This window comes from Pygoscelis adeliae, unplaced genomic scaffold, assembly GCF_000699105.1.
Source record: "Pygoscelis adeliae isolate BGI_AS28 unplaced genomic scaffold, ASM69910v1 Scaffold232, whole genome shotgun sequence".
Taxonomy (NCBI): domain Eukaryota; kingdom Metazoa; phylum Chordata; class Aves; order Sphenisciformes; family Spheniscidae; genus Pygoscelis; species Pygoscelis adeliae.
In genome coordinates, this window is record NW_008824473.1 from 4459273 (window position 1) to 4474685 (window position 15413).

General features: G+C 37.7%; 1 protein-coding gene across 1 annotated transcript in view; it reads left to right on the forward strand.

Moving 5' to 3' along the window:
- DCN (decorin) overlaps positions 1–15413 on the forward strand; it is a 40320-nt gene that overhangs the window by 7735 nt on the left and 17172 nt on the right. The window contains exon 3 of the mRNA XM_009321322.1: positions 13345–13457. Coding sequence (XP_009319597.1) covers positions 13345–13457 — 113 coding nt within the window. The remainder of the gene's footprint in view (positions 1–13344; positions 13458–15413) is intronic.

Consider the following 15413-nt stretch of genomic DNA (forward strand, 5'->3'; position numbering starts at 1 on the left):
AGGAATGAGAATGCCATCTTCTCACACCCCGAAGAAGAATTCTCTCTGAGCTGCACTTACTGACAGATCAAGAGCAGAGCCCCATGTACCTACCTTATATGAGATGTATTACCTTTGTGCAACGGGCTCAAGGAAGTCCACTGCGGTATCTTTATAAAAGTGCTGCCTTTTCTGAATCTGCCTCCTATTGCTAAAAGGGAGCCACAGGTTCACTTTTTAATCGTGCCTCAGTATAATGCATTATTATGCTATAGCCAGACTTTCCATAGAAATCACAAACATCTTCCTTATTAGCACACATTACAGGTGGGGAGTAGCTGATACAGCTGGTCAGAGGCAGCTTTTCATGTTTTAAGATAATAAATACAAGGAAGATGTGCAGTCAGTTGGCCAGGAAAACATGCCTCGTAAAAGCTCTAGCAAAGATAAACCGTTCCATTTAAAGTCTCATCCTCCCAAAGGGAGTCTCAAGAAAAGGTTCCTCTCAGAGCGCCCTGGTAGGCAGGAGAACGCATGTGTGATTACTCAGCCCTGCAGTGGACGCAGAATGCTCCATAAGCACATTCAGAGGTGGTGGTCAGAGCTTTATTTCACCTTCAGATAAGTCTGGCAGCCCCTTACGAAGTGAGCAGTGTCTGTGTTCTGCAAGATGCAATGAGATCACCTTCCTTGGAGACTTCACAGGATGTAGGGGGGTCCCTCTAGCCCTCTTGCTGTGAGCATCCATGAAGGTTTTGTGGTCTCCAAAAGGTGTGCGGGAGATGGATGTCAGTAATCAAAGTTCAAGCAGTATTACAACTTAAATTGGAATTTTACTCACAGCTCAGAAATGCAGAGTTTCTCCAGCTGTAAGGTAAAGCTCAGCATGGGTGTTGCAGTGTGTGTTTGAAAAGCACTTTGAGATCAGTGGGTGAAAAGCTTACAGATATGTAAAGCATTATTCCAGGGATCTGGTAACATGAGGCAGTTTATCTGAACATGTACAGTGTCTAAACTGTATTAACTGATGGCTCTTCAACACCTGAACCATGGTAACATGACAACAGCTAATTTATTTGTTGACAAAAGGTTATTTATCTCATTGTAGAAAATCTTCCAGAAACATCTGAACACCCATTTTCTGATCATGACTCCATTTGGGAACCTCATCTCTCATTATAAAGGAAATTATCTCCTTTGGGATATACCTTGATTTGAACTTCTGTTGTCAACATAAATCTCTTTAAAGAAAAATAATACGTACCTCATAGGTAATCAGTCTCAGTCATTTTATGAGTTCAAGAAAACAGATAGGATTACTTACTATTGTGTACACAACTTTAGAATCCCTGCGATTATTTGAGTGTTTACCAACCTTTCAAAAACATAATTTTTAAACTAAATGTTTAGCTAAAAATCTTACAGGTTTCTAAAGATGTAATAAGAGAAAACATGGATCCTTAAATGTCCAGACATTAATAAATATAATTTTTAAATAAAAAAGTTTTTGCTAATTTACATTGTAATTGCTGAGCCTTTAGGACAAGTTATTCCATGTTTTATTTATTTTTTCCTTCTAACAATAAGGACTAGAGACTTATTCCTTTTATGTTTAATAGAAGCTGAGACTCTCATGAAATCCCCTGACTTCATGGAACTGGACCATTTAACAAAAATATTATCAATAAAAATGGAACCATGAAATCTGGGAAAGTGTATTGTCACTTATACTGAGAGTAGCCTCTGCATCACAATACCATGGCCTTAAAACTGAAGACTAAATGCTTTTTTGGACACCATTCTTCAGCCAAACATAACTATGCTGTCATCAAACACAGGGCATTGGGCTTTCCACATGCTAACTTGGGTGAATAGTGATACTCTAACATGTTGGAGATGAGACTGGAGGATCTATATGAAGTATTACAGGTATTATCTGTAATATAGGAGTGATCTCAGGTGATGTCAGCTATCATAAGAGTCATCTGGGCTCCTTTCACAGCCATGGGGAGAGTTAGGCAGCCACCCCACAGGGCAGTTCATCCTGTCTAAGGTGGATGTCAGTGACAGAAAGGATACATCACTCTCAGAGAATTAAACTGCCAACACAGGGCCTCGATGACCACTTGAGGCTATACAACTTACTTTCAGATTAATGAAGTTATGTGTGATAAAATTAAAGCATGGAAAAAATAAACTCGGGTTACCAGCATTATTTTGTAATAAATTTGCCATGGGTTATCAAAATTTTTGTATATATTCTGCTTAGATACAATTTTTGGGATGCCTTGGAAGTTAGAGAAAGCATGAATTAAAGCCCTGTACTCAGTACATCCTGAAAAATTATTAAGTCAAGAACACAATAATTAGAAAACAATCTTGAAAAATTGTAAAGAAAAAAAAATATTGGCCTGGATATAGACTGCTTTATATTAAGAAAAAGTCATTAGCTTTTGCCAGTGTAACAGTAAAAGACAGGCCTTGTTGCATCGCAACCTGAATTGCTGATGTTTCTGTTCCAGTTGATACACATGATTCTAGGCGAAAATTAATCCACTCTAAACACATCCTTTCTTTATTAGCTGCTTACTCCAAGGTAACAGTTACCAACTCCGTGTGTTTTCTTTTTTTTTTCTTAGATTTGTTTCCTTGCTTCAGAGTAGGAAATGCCATTTAAGAAAGCCTAGTGGCAGGAATGGAAAACCTGACTGCCAAGTCCAAGTGATACAAGAAGTGACTGTTTTCTGGCTTGCACTGTGACAAGGCTTCATTTCTAAAATTTCCCAATGCACAAATAAATAGCTAATAGATAGCTAGCAAAATGTGAGTCAATTATTATAAGTCATAGCAGGTGATTACAGTGCTTAAAACATACTAAATAATCACTGCTGACACCTACTAGTGTTATGGACATCTACAGTATGTGTATTATTATGTTCTTAACACCTTTATAGGGTATATTCCTTGGCAAGACATATAACTATTTAAAAGCTACCTGTGTTTTCACAACATAAAGCTTGTGCTATTCAACGGCGAAAGGTTCCCAGCCAAGTCTTAGGAAGAGCAAAAGAGTCCAAAGGTCCAATGTTCACTGAGAACCCACTGCCAACAGGGAGGAGACCTAGGAATTTGGGTCCTATGTGAAGCCACCAATGATAACAGCAAGGAACTGCCAATACTAGCCTTCAGCTACTCAGGAAAACTCTGCTCGCAGAGTCCAGTTACCATCGTATGTAGAAAAGATTGTAGTTCTAAGCAGATTTTCAAAACACCTCTCTCTAACCCAGATTTGAGAGTGTCCCCTCCTTATCAGTCTTGGATTCACTGGTCTGTATTTTGCTTTACCCATGTCCAGGATCTGTCATGTGATTAAAAGGAAGTGGGCCAAATGAAGATAATCAGGTTACAGAAAAAAAGAGTATTTTTCTGACTATACTTTTATCTTTTCCTAAAGTTCAAATCTAAGAATATATTCTTCAAAATACATTGCATTTTTTTTAAACTTATTTCTCCTGCTTTACATGCCTGCCCTGACAAACAATATTGACAAATGCTGGAATTCTGGGTCTCTTTGGTTGTATTCTATTTAAGGGCTCATTCACACAGAGCATTATTGCCCTTTACACTATGAAAGCAAAGTAGATAGATGGAGTAGAACTTGCTTATTGGCTTCTCTGCAAGGAAAGAGGTGGAAACAATGAACACAGACACAAAGGGACCTTAAGACCAAGGACCATGCCTGCATGGGTTTTTTTGGGGGGGGGGGGGGGTTGAGTTGCAGTTTTCAACTTATGGGACCAATTATGAGACTTGAAAAGCTTTGTACAAATGACTCTGTTGTTAGCAGGGTTACATTTGCTGTATAGGCAACTCTACTGCAGACTTCTTAGGAGTCAATAGGGAATGAAAAAGGTGAAAAGCAATATTTAAAGAATTTGTGTGCTCTCTGCATGCATGTTTTTAAGTGAGAGGGCACCTCAGAGAGCATCCCATACCAGCTTTGTGTTTGTTTCCTGGGATCTATTTGGAGTGCTTTGAGTTGCTACAAAAATCTGTTAAGGAGAGGATGCTTGGAGTAGTAATTTCAATAAGAAAAGGAATGCAATCAGTACTCATATTTTAAAAAGCAGTGAAAACAAGAAATCTTTTCTGCCCACCTAATTTCATGGCAGCTTTAGGGATTTAATGGCAAAACAACAAATGGACAGATTATTTATAGAAATGCTACAGCATTTAAAACATGTGCATGTGTAAATGGGACTATAGTCTGGTTCTGTAATACATCATCTGCACAATAGAAATGTGCAATAGGTCATACCAGAACCAGTTTCTGCCTGCACCTCCTGCACCACCTAAAATGTGAAAGCCTAGGATGACCTCAGTTTCTATGCTGGAGTGCATGTTTTCCCTTCTACTGCTCCAGTGTGGGCCTCAGGAACTAAACAGGCTCTCAATGAATTCATATTTTAGGGTGACATGGAAGAAGAGTGTTTGTAGTGGTGCAATAACCAAACTCTTTGCTGAATATCTCTACCTAAGGGGTGTAGGAGCAAAGGCATAAGTGCGTTAGCCAAAGAGGGCTAAAAAGCTATGTTATCATTCAGCTCTGATGCCATTTCTTTCCATAAGTTCAATTAGGTCTTCAGCTTTCATTTCCACACCTTCAAATTGGGAAGATTGTACTGATCCTTTACCAATGGGAAGTAAGAATGGGAAAGGAAAGGCGAACAGTGCTAATAAAATTTGTATAGTAGCAGCAGTCCAGAAAAGAAAAAGAAAAGAAGGGATAATATGAACATGAAAGGGAAAATCTTGCTTTTTCAAGGGAAGCTATAACAGAAATGATTAAAAAAGGAGATGTATAGAAAGTTTCAGATTCAGGAAAGGAAAAAGGAAGAAGGAACTTAAGAATTGAATTAAAATCTTATTGTTTTCAGGGTTAGGGGGCAAAATTTATTTTCTTTTCTTTATTCTTTAACTCTGTGGTGGAGAGTTTACATCCTCTGGGCTGGAGATGACTGTTACAGTGATAGCTGACCTGGGGAAGGTCTATCACTAAATTACTAACAAAATAAATAAGTCACAAAGCAAACATATCTAAGAGTTGCAAGGATACATACAACATCATCTAGTAGAAAGAGGGAACTAACACATCTGCAGACTCCCAGATTCAATCAGGAAATTGTCTCCCAACACTTATTTAATTGTTATTCACTATGTCCAGACACAGTCACAACAGCTCCTTCCATTGTTTGCTTGCATGAAAGTAGGTTGAAAACAATCCTACAACATTTATGAAAAATGGCCGTGTTATGTTCAGAAGTACCCGAAATAACGAGGAACATATCTCTGCCCTCAGGTCATAATAAAACTAGGGCTGTGCTATGACCATGTGGTCAGAACAGGAAGGGCTAAGTTTACTTGAAACCAGAGAAGATCCCCCCCAAATGACTCTTTATGGCTACTACATTATGTTAGTGTTAATTCTGGTAAATCCCAAAGTAAAGATTGAGGGAGCTATCCTTAAATTGTCATCTGTTGCCTGCTGCTTAAACTGTGAACAGGCAAACATCAAATTATATTACTCCAAAAGATCATTCAAAATGTAATTTATTAGATAATACTCACTTTTCTGAGTCACTGAAATGCTCTCTTCTGACTACTGTAAAATACTCGTAAGAAACAAATATTTTACCTTAATGCATGAGTACTCAAAGGTAGTACATCTGTATTGCATCCACTTTGACTAAAGCCATTATGCACATGGTGCTGGCAGATTGCATGAATCACACAGGACAGTTGCTGTTCTCTGATGGGATGTTTTATGTCTGTTACCATGACAGTGGGAAGTGTAAAGCTGGCAATTCCAGGAGTTAAAAAAACTCATAAGGTTAGATTTTTTTTTTTTTAACTTAATGTCTTAATCCCTGAAGTCTCATGATTATTTCAGAATATTTTTCTGCCTTTCTAAAATACTTCAGTGCTTCTTGATAAGACATATAACTTCCAGACCTTTGAAATTAAAACTCAGTTAGAAAGAACACAGAAATAGAAGTTGTTTGATTTTTAGTTTCAAGAATATATCATTACTCTTAGGTATTAGCTTTCGGAGCCAGGAGGCTAAATCTATCTGTACCAAAAACCTGACTAGCACTGAAAAATAATTCATAACATCTGTAGCTTGCAATATCCGTTATACTTTGAAATATGTGTTCACTACACAGAGTGGGTGGAAATGGAAAAGAACAGTTAAAGCAATGCATTCTTTTTTAAATCTTTGTGAGGCCCTTTATAATTATTAGTATTATCATAATGGAGAACTATGCATTTGATCATAATGTGTGAATTTGTTTCTATTTTTCCATGTTCCTCACTCTGTTCTGGGAAACAATGTTGTAAATGTTTGGAAAAAAACAGCGTAGTAACATATCAGTAGGTCTACCTCTGTGAGAGGCCACCTCAGCAGGGGATGGAGTTCATTTTCTTGTTCTTTCCTATGGGAAGGGTCAGAGGTATACAAAAATAATAATCTGTGATAAAAATAAGTCCAAAATGGATCTTAATGGAAGATGAGTCTTATAGATTAAAGAGCAGAAAAAAAGTCTGAAAAATGGTTGTGAATCACCTTTAAGAAGATGTATTTTGAGGGTCTCATGCATTCCAATGGACACTGCTCTTTTATATCTCTTAGAAAAAAATTATTACTGCTGACTTCATAGCAAGTGAGGGGAAGGTGGAGAACAAACTTTTACTTTAAAAGTGGGAGAGAGAAGGAGGCTGCGGATACTTCTCTGTAGAGAAAGACAATTGTGTCCTATTTTATGTATGGTGGGATGCAAATAATGAAATTACTCCTATTTGCAAATCCCACACAACAGAGAACAAATTTCCAGTAAATACTGAAGCACGTAGCCAGTGAACTTTTCTAAGTCAAAGTATTCAAAGCTGTGTTAAGCTCCTTGCCATCCTTCCAGAAAGCAGTCCTTGAGTCCTGTTATTTTCCGTGACTAAGTATCCTGACCCCGTAAGCTTGCTGTTTGCCTCATTCGCCCCAGAGTCCACGCAGGCCATTACTGAGAGCATTCACCCCCCGGGAGGGTTGCTGCCCCTCAGTGGGATGCGGCAGAGCTGGGTTTGGAGCAGGGGAGAGCACACAACAGCGTGCGCAGGCAGCGCAGGCAGCTGCTGGAGAGGCTGCCTCCCCCGGGAGAGCAGCCGCTGATGATCACGGTTGGGAATTACATGTAACTCAGCCCAAATTCCTCAGCTGGCAGCAGCTGTTTGTGGAAACTGAAGGAGTCTTGAAAAGAGCCCCATTTTATGGCCCCTGTGATAATAATTGTGAGTGTTGCAATGTAATAACACATGCATCTGAGCTACAGCATTCAGATGTCTCTCTGCCTTTTGGCCCCTTCTCTCCAGCTGGGGAAGGGAAGGTTTATTCAGAGGAATAAGCCACATCCCTGCTTGTTGTAAAATGGATAGGTGGAGGGAAAAAAAACACCCAAATACCCCAAACAAACAAACAAAAAAATCAAACCACAAGCTTTGTTGCATTGTTAGAGTTGTTTATAATTGGCACTGTTCATATATTCGTTATTTTGACTATGTGGTCTCAGTGTTGCAAGTATGCAATTCTCAGGGAAGTGTCCTCATCTCTGGGCTACAGACTCAGACTTCCATTTGCTTAGTCTCCCTTGCTGGCCCCATAAATCTTGCATTCCTTTTCTGCATAGTCGTATGGCTTCAGCAGAATCGTGGCTCCATGCCAAGTTGCAGACTAACTTGTGGCTCTCATTTCTGAGAAACTGGAGCAGTAGACTGAAACCCCTTCATAGCAAAAAGGGTTCAAAAGCCACCCTTCTCCTTTTGTGGGTTAAACAATTCCACGGCTGCTTGATCACGGCTCCTGTAGCTGAGCAGGTTATTCCCTCAACTGCAAAAGTAATAAAGCCTGTCTTGTATACCAAAACCCCTAAAGTCCCTTAGTCCTCACAGTATTCCCAAATCCTTGCTATATCTCCTACACCTGTTTGACTGGCTAAATGGCAGCATGTGCTAGTTGGGCTGGTGCAGTGCTACACAGGAGATGGCTAACCACTGATTGCTGCTGTCTCAGGGGCTGGATAACAGCTGAATTATACCAGCCTTGGTTCTTCTCTGCCTAATTTCTGGTCTCATAAAATCTCCAGACCCATCAGCCTTCTGATCTCTCCAGGAGGTGAGGCAATCACAGCTAAACAGCCAGACACTGTAATTTGCTTAAGAAATTATGAGAAAAAACTACACTCCACATAGATAGGATCCCACAGAGACAAGCCTGATTTCTGTTAAGTTACTTTCTTCTCCACCCTCCCACTAAGGAGGGATTCCTGGTCCTGTTAACCTCTCCCCACCAAACATTTTCTAGATGACTGTAGATGAGCCTTTCAGTGTTTCCGAAAGTGAGTATGGGCCCTTGTTGTCTGCAGGAAAGAAATCCAATGATGATCCAGCTCTGCTGGATTTTGATGAATACATTTTGATTGTTTGTTATTCCAAAAACCTGTGCTGTTAGCAACTAGTGTAAGAAAAAGTTAGGAAAACTTCTGCCAGGGATAATAAAAGTTCAGCTGATCCTGACTAACAGAAGGAAATGTTTCAAGCTTACTTACACACTTTTTTTTTTTCCATTTTGTGGTTTCTTGGCATATTCTGTTCTTTATGTGTTTTCATATGCATGCATTTTTGCACACAAACATGTACACTGGTGGGAACAGTTGAGTGCTACGGGTTGATAATGTAGAACAGAAGAAAATTGCTACTTATAGAAATCTGCAGAGAATAATACAGATCTGACCTGTGCTGCAGGAACTGATGGCTGTTCAGCTTCTATAAGGAAGTCATGATTTCTCCCAAAGAAGTATTTTAGTGCAAATCGAAATGGTCTTTATGACTAAGGATACATGAACTTGTTTATTAAATCCCTTATATTTCCAGAATCTTTAGGCTCTTAATTTCAGTGTAAACAAGGATTTTGGAAGGGTGGAGCTATACCATTTCTACTTATTTGTGAATAAGTAGAATTTTTTAAAAAGTATTTACCAATTTAAATAATAACTGACTTAGTTCTATTCAACCAAAATAAATAAAGACATATGTATTTTCAATTTAACACACAGTGGGAAAGGCAGAAGAATCTAAATCTTTAATCAGTTATAAGTTAATCTTAGGAACCAGAGGCCTGAAATATTTCCAGGGAACTGAATACCGAACTGTGTAGCACTGATTATTCACATAAAAAGTCAGACTGCTATGAGAGATTTTCATATGGCTTTTTAAGAAGCAAGATTTAATGTATAAAAAACCACAGCCAAGAGCTGGAATACTTGTGTAAACTGTTATTAAAATGATTGAGAGGTGACTCAATTGACATTTTCCAACATCAGTTCCCCTTTCGGTAGGTATTACATAAATTTCACTGGAAGGCATTTGTAGGTGGACATGCAGTCATACTGTACAACATGGCTTCAGAAGTATATGGGCATCGCTTGAGTTTCTCAGAAATGAGTAGTAAGGACAGCCCACAGTTCCCCTCTAAACTTCTTGGTCTCCCAGACAGAGGAATCAAAAAATCCTCCTGGGAAATGGTAGTTTTATCCCAGGAGCCAAAAGCCATTTCAGCTTCTAGTGGGATTACAATTTTCTCTTTTCTGTTCAAATTCTGTCATGCTGTCATGTTAGTTCAGGCTCCCCCATTCATCTGAACTGGCTGTCTATTGACCTGTCCTGACCAGAAAGTTTTGAAGGTTTGCTCTCCAGGCAGGGAATCTCCAGCACAGGGTCTAGTTTATACTACACCAGTGCTCCTCCTACATGTATCTACCTGGAGATACATCTACCTATATAGAGACCTGGACCTGCAAGCTGAAGTACAGTTCTTGAAGCCAACGTAGATGTGACAAGTGGTGAAACACTTGGATCCAGTCCACACCTCAAACACAGTTTAGTCCTGAATTGTTTAGCTGCTGATTTTACAAGGCAGTGTCCAGATCCATCCATTTATAAACTCTTCCTCCACTGGAGAGCTCCAGTTGATGTAGCTTTCAGCTGGAGGATGTACTAAACTGCTTAATGAGAATGCAATGTCTCTCCAGCACCTGGGGTGCATCCTGTACTGCTCTATGCTTTCCTCTTCAAAACTCAGACAAGTCAAGGGGAAAAAAAAAAAAAAATCTATAGCTGTTTTCTGAAACATTTTTAAAAACTGCTTCAGGAAATGCATAATAGAATATACATGAGATAGGTAATAAAACAAGTTTAACACTTTAAGGGATGGCATTTATATTCTTTGCAAGCAAAGCTAACTATTGTATTGTACATCTTTCTAATTTCTAGTACAAAATAGGAAGCTTTTATAAATCATTTTTCACAAATGGATATCTGATTATTAAATTAGTTTTATCATTGTAATATGAAACATTTAAAGTTTAACTTCATTGCTCTGAGAAATTATCAGTTCTACCTTATTCAGGGATAACACTTGAGCTTTTAGAAGCTGACGTGAAGCTTGAAATGTACAGTTGGAAATTTATTTTGAAGTTTAGTGTCTGGCAAATTATCCCTTCAGTGGCAATCCAAGTGTTCTTACAAAGTATGTTCCAAGGGCATCACATAAAGGACAGCTGTATAACTCTCATGTGCCCTAGTTTCTGCCATAAGCACTTATTTACAGATAACAGTCTACTAATATAAACGTACTGACAACCAGAACATAGTAATATTACTTTGAATACAAATAATTAAACTGGTTTTTTTGTATTTATATGTGAAAAATGCTATAAAAGTTGCTAGACTGTAAGAACTTCTTATAACAAAGTTATGACCTTAAAAAGTAGTGCTTTTTGGAAAAGAATTTTTAGTTGCTGACATTCCTGTCCACTGAAGACAGAAACTGTCCAAAGACAACCAACATACAAATTATACGGTATCACATTTTTATATATTTGGAACTCTAGTCCTACACTTCTGAAAGTAATGAGGGTTTTGCAACTACCTTTAGTAAAAATGAAGTCCACGCCTGAATGAGGAAAGGTTATTTTAGTAATATGAAGAATCTTAATCTGTATCATATATTCATGCACTGAATATCAGTAAGGTAAATAGGATGAGAAGTGAGCTTTGACTCTTGTCATTTTATGTACAGTAGAAGCTTTTACTAATTCATCCCAGGCTGGATGATTGTGCTTTTTAAAAATTCTGGATGCTGGTGTGATTAAAACTCAGCCAGGTTAATCTATATTGTACTCAGTTTTAATAAATATCAGATCCAAATATTTTAATAATTTTTTAGCTAATGTTAGAGAACTTATGAGTGGGAAAATAAATTTGAAAGAGTAGTTAGGATGTTTTTTTAAATTCAGAAATCAAACTTTTGTAATGGTAGGACAACAGAATATGTTCTATACAGACTAATATAAATTCAAAAGTAAGATTAAAAGAAGCAAACACTTTTCAAAAGTTTAGGTCTCCTGCACCCATATATAGATAACTAAAAAAGCAATCTTGTTTCCTGAATTTGCTAGGCACCGAACAGCAGTAACAGACACCTGTGGGATCTGTGAGATGCTCAACACTTTGGAAGATTCAGACCAGACACCTAAAGATGAACTGGAGGCCTCATCTGCATGCAGATATTTTTAAGAATATGGCCAAATCTATAATGAATTCTTAGTGCATCACTAATTGTAGCAAAGCTCCGGTACACATCACTGTGGCCTCTCTAGAGTTTATGGTGAAGTTTTATAGTAGTAACTATAGAATAGTGCTCTTTATGTAGGTTAAAAGGATTATATAGTACCAAACATATACTTCTTTTCATGGTTTGCCATAATCCTTCCAAATACGAGCCAACCATTTTTTTTACTCTACATACATATATATATATATATTCCGAAAAGGATTGAAAGAGAAGGGGTTTTGCTTAACATTGGATTTTGACAGAGAAACCTACATTCCAGGTGTGAAAACACTTACATTTGTGATGAATGTTAAACATCACAGAATCACAGAATTATTGAGTTTGGAGGTCACCTCTTGAGATTGTCTAGTCCACCCCCCCCTGCTAAAGCAAGGTCAGCTAGATCAGGTTGCTTAGGGCTGTGTCCAGTCAACTTTTGAATATCTCCAAGGATGGAGACACCACAACCTTGTGGGCAAAGCATATCTTGTCTCTGGGCTTGAGATTAAAATATATAGGTTTAAGAAGATAATATATATAGGTATACATCTTTCATCTGAGAACAATATCATGCAGTCTACCATCACACTGGGGAGACACTGGCGATACTTGCAGAGAGATCTTTCCCAGGAGAGTTCAAATATAGCTTCAGAAACATTTGTTAAAAACTTTACTGGTAAAAAGACTGTTCTATCCAGAGAAGTCCACTTCTGTTAGATGTCCATATAGAGACTTTATTAGTGTCTATAAATTTTTCCTACCAACCATTCATTTAGCGTTTCACATTCTGTTAAAGAAAAAAAACAAAACAAAACAAAACTAGTTAGGAAAGAACATTTTAATTTTGTGGTAAATCAGAATGACTATAAAAGATTTGCTCTATTCCAAGTCACAGTATGAAAGAAAAGCTGGGTAAAGCAAGTGTTATTTAACACTAAATAATTTCATTTCCATGACTTCATCGGACTTACATATCAGCTATTCAGAAAATAGTCCCAAAGAGAGTCTTTAATTTAAACTGTCTGATGTTCTTTTGGCAGTTGTAGTGAAACCAAGAGATTTGTTCTCCAGAAAACTTGGACATAGTTTCAGATGAAAGAAAAGGGGGGAGGTGGATTGGTTTTTTTTAAGGTGGACTTTACTGCAAGTTATTCAGTTACTGTCAAACAAACAGTATTTTTTCTGGAAATGATTATAATTAACTATCGTACTTCTTTCAAAAAAGCCTACTACCTTTTAAATAGCAGGAAATGTTCTCTGTGCACAAAAGCTAACACACAGTGAAATTAATAAATACCATACCTCTTTCTGAAAGCAATTTTTTTTCACACAATTCAGTGGAATTAAATGTGTTAGAAATAATTTTCCCAAACTCAATCCTTTGCTTCAAGCTATAACTCAGATATATTCTCAGAAAATGGCATAATGGAAATGTGACTAAATAAATTTTGATTTGACATAGCAAAATAAAGCTCCCTTTGACTGGCTGGAGACAGAAATACTTTCAGATAAGTCTTCATAAGCTTCTTCAGGAAATGAGTTCTAGAAATGGTGTTTACTGAAAGGTAAATGCTGCTAAGAAAAGTACTGACTCCTATTTAAAGTTTCTTTCAAAGTCAACTGTTTATTCTTTTCACTGTCCCCAGGTCTGGAAAAAGTGCCAAAAGACCTTCCTCCCGACACAACTCTGCTGGACTTACAGAACAACAAAATCACTGAAATTAAAGAAGGAGATTTCAAGAACTTGAAGAATCTTCATGTAAGTATATAAATGAACCAGCATTTGCCAAAAAAAAAGGGGGGAGAAAATGTGGTTTTGGCCTGGTACTCAGGTTTTTAAGGAAAACTGATGAAATACTCTGTGATCTTCCTCCACCAGCCCAGCCTATTTATTTCCTTTCCCATTCCTCTCCTGCAAACTCTTTTCTCATACCACAGAAGTTTCTCATCTCTTTTCAGCTATTCATACCTGTCTCCTGTCCATTCAGTCTCCTGATCTCCATCATAACTTCTCTCACCTATTTATGTTTTCAGTCCCTTTGGCACAGTTACTTGGTTATTTCTATTTAAAAAGCAGATCCACCTCAACCCTGCCACCTCACTCGTTACGGTATTCCTTCCCCTCCCACCTCTGAGCTCACAAGAGATTTGTATATACCATGTTTGTCAGCAGTTTTGCTGTACTAATTTTAGTTCAAGTATCTTTTCAAATCAATCTTCTGCCCGCTGCACTACAATGAAATCATGTTATTGGAATAACTTTCTCCTAGCAAAACTCCATCCTCATGCTCCTTTGCCTGCCAGTCTCTTCCAACGCTGCTGTCTGTTTTCCTCTTTGCTGAAATATTTTCCTTCCCTGGTTTCTGTGACTGCCTTTTTTTTCTGGTTCACCTCTTCTTTTCCAAGTTTCCATCAGACAACTACCTTCCTCTGTTTCAAAATTTTTGTTTCTCTGTCTGAGGTCCTCCTCCTTTATTTCTATGCTTTTAATCAACATCTTAAAATTCATACCTCATAGTCTTGCCTCAATTTTGTTGAAAAATGTCTTTCTTTCTAGATCAGAAAAAGGCTATTACTTCTCTGCCTTTGAAAGTAATACCCCAACTCAGGCATATTTATGAAAATACTATTTTTCTAGCCTTTCATCAACTCAATTTATTCTGTGTATTATTCTTTTTGATCCTTTTTGATATAAACTACTTGGCTTTGCTTTCCTGGCTCTTCACAGCCTCTTTCCATTCTATTGTTTTCATTCACAACTAAGAAGCCAACTCCCACTTTTTATCCATTCATGATGCCAATGCCATCACCCAAACAAGCACTGTTTCAAACAAGAATCTGCATTCAGCCACTCATACTTGGAAAAAAAAATCCTATAAATATTTATCTCCTTAATTACTTCCAAATTCCCTCTTAAATTTTTCTTTTAATGCAACATCAAGAAGAAAAGTTTTTAAAAAATTTCTAGGAATAGGCACAATACCAGCCTGTCCATAGTGGAGGGAGCTGCATGAGTAAATCATGATGAGGTTTATGTCATCTAATTTTAGCATAGGTGTCTATACTTGAGCTAGTTACACAGATAACCTCTACAGTCAACAAAAAGAAGTAGGTGCTTCTACATCACATTTCATCTGACTTGGTTTTACAATGAGATGACTTGTGCCCCAGAATTTTTTTTCAATTCCTCTGCTTGGCTACTGAACAGATTTTACACCCTTATTCCTGTGCACTCATTTTGGTTTTCTTCCACCTTGGAGAGAAGTCCTGCGTTTTCTGTGAAGATCATCTGCAAGGCGCTAAAAAAGAGAAAAGTCTTGTCAGTGAAATTAATCTTTTCACTGACACTGCATGAAATGAGTCAGAGCATGGTATTGCAGATGAAAAGCACTGCCCCCAGTGACTTCTGCCTACTTGGCACTCAGCTCAGGTCTCTGTTTTACATCCCACTGTGAGTTAAGCTTTTGTGAACTATGTCATATCATTGAGGTTGACTCTATGGATTTTTTTTTCTTTCTTTTATTACAGCAGATATAATTTAATAGTGAATTAAATAGGTAACTCTTCAGGGAAAAGATTATTTGTTTGTCTTAATCCCAAAAGTACCCAGTACATGCTTAGGAACCAGTGGAATTCATACAGAAGAGTGACAACAGTAACGTAAGTTTTAACAAATAACCTTCAAAACTATGCAGCTTTCCTGGATTTACTCAAG